This window comes from Protopterus annectens, chromosome 4.part0 (assembly GCF_019279795.1).
Source record: "Protopterus annectens isolate FY-2018-M chromosome 4.part0, PAN1.0, whole genome shotgun sequence".
Taxonomy (NCBI): domain Eukaryota; kingdom Metazoa; phylum Chordata; order Ceratodontiformes; family Protopteridae; genus Protopterus; species Protopterus annectens.
The window spans coordinates 335,065,514-335,071,513 of record NC_056733.1 but is presented as its reverse complement, the minus strand read 5'-3'; the positions used below and the strand labels follow the sequence as shown (position 1 = coordinate 335,071,513).

At 36.5% G+C, this 6,000-nt stretch overlaps 1 protein-coding gene across 1 annotated transcript in view; it reads left to right on the top strand.

Moving 5' to 3' along the window:
- Positions 1–204: 204 nt before the first annotated feature.
- The window catches only part of LOC122800250 (solute carrier family 2, facilitated glucose transporter member 11-like), a 361,259-nt gene continuing 355,463 nt past the window's right edge, over positions 205–6,000 (top strand). Inside the window, exons 1-2 of the mRNA XM_044069741.1 lie at positions 205–258; positions 536–634. Of these exons, the coding sequence (XP_043925676.1) occupies positions 205–258; positions 536–634 (153 nt within the window). The remainder of the gene's footprint in view (positions 259–535; positions 635–6,000) is intronic.

Genomic DNA, 6,000 nt, shown 5'->3' with positions numbered 1-6,000 from the left:
GAAACATTAATACGTAACAGACAAAGAAGAAATCCATACTGCTACACCTGGGAGGGGATAAATACCTGAAGTGTAATGAAATTTTACACCATTTGGCTCTATACTGTGTGTGACAGAGAATGATAAAGTGGGTATTCATATTAACATCCGAGGTGGGGTCACATCTTTAGGCTATTGTATTAGAATTTTAACATCATAACGCAGATGCTGTCTCACAGCAGCCACATTAGTGATGATACAGGAGCCATAATTAGTAAAGTAAGTCTGAACACAAGTAAATAAATAAGTAAATAAGCAAACAACTAAATGAATGATCAGGTATTGCCTTGGTAGAATGAAAGTGTGCTAGACATTTGGAATTATTCATATGATGAGTTCAAACAAGATAAAGTCACAGACATTTTTAGAACTAAGCTAGATATTTTTGACTGAGATAATTTATTTGAGATGTGATGATGTTTATTTGCAGAACTTGAAAACCTTAAGTTTACAGCAAGACTTCCTTGTTTTTTATGCTTCTTAATATTTTATCCAGGTTCAAAAATGCAACCTTTTCCTGGCCACATGTGCAGCTGGGATTGGAGGAACTTTTCAGTATGGTTACAATGTTTCTGTCATCAATGCTCCCACTGAGGTAAGAATTTATAACGTATATGCATGCATCTAAAGAGAGTGAAAACACTTATTTAGAGATTGTTGGTTAGAACTCCCTAACCTACTAAAATACAACCAGCTTCTCCTGACCCATTAACTGCTATACCAACCCAATAAAATACCTGCCCTCTCTGGTCTGCTCAACTTCTGTAATGCTGTGCATCAACTAAGATCTTCCAATACCACCCTACTAACTGTTGCCAATTGCTTACATAGCTCAGGTCAATCCCTTTATTCCTATGCAGTTGCTAAGGCCTGGAACTCTCTAGCCCCTGACATTAGATGTCTAAATAGTAAACATACTTTCAAATCCCTATGAAAAGATCTATTCAAAACTTGGAAATGTTCCTGTACAGAATCAGACTAATTTCACCTGTTCCTGACTTTCAACATCCTTAGATCACAGTTGTACTATGTAGTTTCACTTAGAGCATAGTACTGTAAACCAAGTGTTTAGGCCACCTTTATAGTTATGATTTCTAGTTTGTGACCCTGTTTGGCTATGGAAACTTCTTTTTGAATTTATGTTCAAGGAGTTGTATATTTGTTGTATAATATCTTGTTTACTTGTTTCCCAATATTCTAACCATTGTATGCTGCATCATTTGTAAAACTCTGATTTTACTCTTTTTATATGTTCTATGCTCTTTGTACAAAATAGCTATGTTTATATAATTTTTTTATTATTTTTATTCTTTTTTATATTTTTTTACTATGTATTTGGAGCTTTTATCCCCAGGCCTCCACTGAAAACGGTCACCTTGTGACCAGTCGGACTAACCCAGTAAACAAATGGAAAATAAATAAAAAAATAAATAAATAAAAGTATGCATAACAAATTATTTACATGTGTGGCCCATTTTTCTGTGGGGCTTCCCTGTAAGTGATCAACACTCCATAAGTAGTAATGACTGCACCAAGTGAAATAAAAACATGCAAATTAAAAGCCCCCTTTTCTAATCAAAATAAAAATAAATGGCTATTAATTAACAACTAAAAAGGTATACTTGTGTGAGTTCTTGATAACATTATAAGGGATCCAAAGAGACAGGTAGCTGAAAAGTTAAAAGTTAAGTTGTTGCAGCTATGAAGTTGACACCAAGTTAGCCATGAGATGAGAGCACACATTTTTATTCCAGAGAACTTTTACTGAATGCTATAATTTGGTAGAAAGGATACTATACCCTAAATGGTTAAGAGTATGTCTCTGGTGGGGTGCTCTTCAATCATATTAGTGCAGATGTCATTATGGTCTTTTAAAAAGCATACACTTAGCCTAAAGTTTTCTATATATGTCCAGTTTCATAATCAAGGTAATTCAACGTGTCATATGGTAGTTCAGTTATCGTATTAAGTTCCCAGAGATTTTTTCTCTGCCTTGTGCTCGAACCTAGCTGAGGTGTGTCATTATTCTACTACAACAGACTCATGCTTATTTTGCATTGCATATTATACAATAACTGGCCATTAATATTCAAAAAGGAGCATGTTGATTGGTCAGCCTAACCAGTGTGCCTGTTGTAAATCTGAGAATATACCAGTGGAAAAAAGTTTCTGTCACTTGACTTTTTTCCATAAGTATATCCGATACAAATTTTCTTTTCTTTTTTTTTTAAATAAATTACAAAACCGAAGATCTCAAATGAACAAGAGAGACAGCAAGAGAAAAATAAATGGATAAACAGGTACATTATGCAAAATTAAAGAAATGCATCTGATTATCCTTTTATTTTTTTCTGTTCTGTCTCTCCCAAGCATTAAAAGTCTCCTGATTTCTTTTTTCTTAATTAAAAAAAAAAAAAAAAGCAACGGAGATCTTCCTTTCCCCATTTTTTCCTTTATACAGCTCTGAAGTACTGCATAAGCATGGGAATGAAACTCCTGTGTGCATGTGCAGTACATCAGGAAAACCCCGGGATACTAGAGAAAATGCAGAAGGGCACCATGGTGCTCTTATACAAAGACGTTATTTAAGGAAAGTATTTTTTTTCTTAAATAATGTTGTTGTATAATAGCAATAACTGACTCCATAGTGTGGTATATTGAAGATTTACCCAAGGATGGCTTTATTTAATCACTCAGGCTTTGCCCTCATGATTAAACTACATCAACCATTGGTAAATCTTCAATATACCAAACCAATGTCATCAGTTATTGCTATAATACACAATGGATTTTACTATTTAGTGCATAAATGAACACTGGCTGCAAATGTAACTCAATGAACAGAGGTGAAAAGTTTGACGTGTTGTGCTGTATGTGCATAAGTGAAAAACACAGTTGGAAGGAAGTAGAAACAAACACTCATACACGTCTTAGGTGACGTGTCAGAAAACATACATACAAATTTAATGGGTATGTGTGGGTTGGAAGTTGATTCATTTAGATGGGACAGTGATGCCTGTAATCCTAACATAAATTTGCAACAATCCATACTAAGATGGATGTTTATAAAACAAACACAGCAAGACGCTACACTATGTCAATGGACACAGAGTATGTAGAGAACTACAATTTACAGTAGAGGAAATGCCATAAGATCATGTATGCACACACACACCTTATGAAGAGCACAAACACATGAAAAGGTTACTTAGCAGTCTGTATGATAACAGCTATTAGACAGATCATAGAAAATACATATAGTGACACAAGATCAAGTATGTACCAATGACAATCATCTACATGAATGTTTAAATTAGGAAAATATCCAGTAATGCAACCAACATACACTGTATGGAATCCCACCAAGCAATATATTATTGCTATGCTAAACTACTGGGTTGGAATTCATATTTGATTGCTTAGCTGGGCTGTTTTGCTTGCATTTGGTAGTGTTTTGTCCAAAGGAAGACTTTGGATTTTTACATTGTCTTGTGTCTTCTTTCATGCCTTTCTTAGGTCTCCGAGATGACTCATTTTGTTTTAATTTGGTCACTGTCCCCATCTTTTTCAGACATGAGAAATACATCTTTAGTTATTTCATAGCTCTTTCTGGTGGTCTAGTGGTTACTTCTTTGATAGACAACAAGACCAGCCAACCAAAACTCTCCTCCTCAGATCAGAAATGAATCCAGCACTAGGCAACCTAGGCAGTTGCCTAGGCCTCGCTGGCCTGGGGAGAGGGGTGACTGACCAGAGGGCTGCCACAACATTTAATTTCTAAACAGTAAAAAAATGTCTTCTTTAAGGATGCACTCCACATCTGTGCTTGTGATTTCTTATTTAAGAACACACTCTACATCTGTGTGTGCATAGTAACATGGATTTAAACATTGGAACTTTCTTGCTGCAGCTGCTTTTCACATGGAATTTAAAAAAACTTGCTTGATGCCATGAGAGAGATGAGTGAGATTACTTGCTGCAGCCATGAGAGAAATGAGCAAGCTGTTCATTCCATGGATAGGGTACAGAACTTGCCAGAGAGTGTGTGTGTGTGTGTGTGTGTGTGTGTGTGTGTGTGTGTGTGTGTGTGTGTGTGTGTGTGTGTGTGTGTGTGTGTGTGTGTGTGTGTGTGTGTGTGTGTGTGTGTGTGTGTGTGTGTGTGTGTGTGTGTGTGTGTGTGAGAGGGAGACAGCAAAAGAGAAATGCCCTAGGAAGGGATGCCAGGCTAGTTAATTACCTTTCTCAGGCTTAAATCATTTACCATGATTACAGAAGGCAAGAGCCTGAATCCTACCAGACTGCTCATCAGAAGTGCATTTTCAAGGAATTGTACATTTTAGTGGAAGAGAAGTTTACAGTTGCTCATGCTAAGTCTGTTTTCAATGTTCAACTCTTTTGTTTAGCAAATGGTCATCCGTGTTTATGCTATGAAGTTTAAAAGCAGTTTTAGTAGCACAACAGGTAGCATACTTGCTTTGTTACAGAAGGCTGTGGGTCCTTCTTCCATAACATGTAGATGGATTGCTGATACTGTGTTGCACTTTATGGGGTGGTGGGTGTGCTGCAATCCCGAGTGTGTCCTCCTTTGGATAAGATGCCTAGTAACTATGAGCCTGTTGTTGATTTGCCAGCTATCCCCTATTGTGATATTACGAGCCTACCAATTCTTTTTTAATGTACCATAGACAATTTATTCCTCAAGGGGAGCAGTCATTAAATTCATAGATGAAATACTGTTCCTGCTAAATCTGTTTTCATTGTTAGACTGTATTCGTTAGTTTAGCAAATGACTATCAGTTTCTGTGCTATAAAATTTGAAATTTTTTTTGTGTCTTTTGGCTTTTCCCGGTTAGGGGTCGCCACAGCGGAACTCCGGTCCGCTAATGATTGGTAGTGGATTTTTACATACCAGGTTACCAGTCCTGATGCACAGCCTTCAACGAAGGCATACTCCATTCACGTACATCTCCACACAGAAGACGCTCTAGCTGAGAATCGAACGGGACAACGTCATGCTATGAGGCGACAATGCTACTGCAGCACCACCACCGCAGTATACTATAAAATTTGAAATAAAAGTTTTAAATTAAATCAAAATATCTGTAATCATTGCAGAAGCAAAGAAGAAAGTAGTATGCACACTAACAGCTCTGAACAGTGTTTATGGTAACTGGGGAGAAACAGCCAAGTAATGGAACACTGGAATGGCTGGGGAGGGGGCTGCTGCTTGGTGGGGAGCAATCCATTACCCTGTCTAGGGCCCCATTTGACCATTATCCTGCTCTGCCTCAGATATATTGCATCCTTTCATAAATAGACACAAGTAAGGTGGATGCTTGCATCTTACATTGAGAGAAAGACAACCTCGGACCTTGGAAAGACAACTAAACCGAACTTTGTTATGTCTACATATTAATGCTACTAATATAAGTCTTGCAGGTCTATAAAGTGGCCTACCACTTAGTATTCACTGTTAAAACTTATCCCCTGATCCAAGACTGCATGTGTTTTTGTACAGCCACAATTATATATTTTATTCAATAATGCTTTACTGTTAGCTTTGTTATTCTTATTCTTATTTATGTACTTAAAGTTGTAAGATCATAATCTCTGCTACCTTTATTTGTTTAGTCACCTGCTTTAAGAGTTAGTTAACCTATCCAACAGATGGAATTCATAGTCTTGCCTCACAAACTGTCATTGAGATGAACTAAACATACAAACTATTAATAAATTAGCATACCTAACTGTTTAGATAAACTGCTGGAACTAAAACTTTATAGATTTAAGTTTTAGCTCATCTTGAATTCATATAGATTGCTAGTTTTGTTTTGTCTTGTTTTAGGTGCAGTTGTAGTTTCCACTTACTTTAATTTGTTAGTATTGAGATTTTGGTATAAAAAACACCGCTAGTGTAAAGTTGTGCATGTAGATTCATTTTCCAGACTTATACTAAAACTT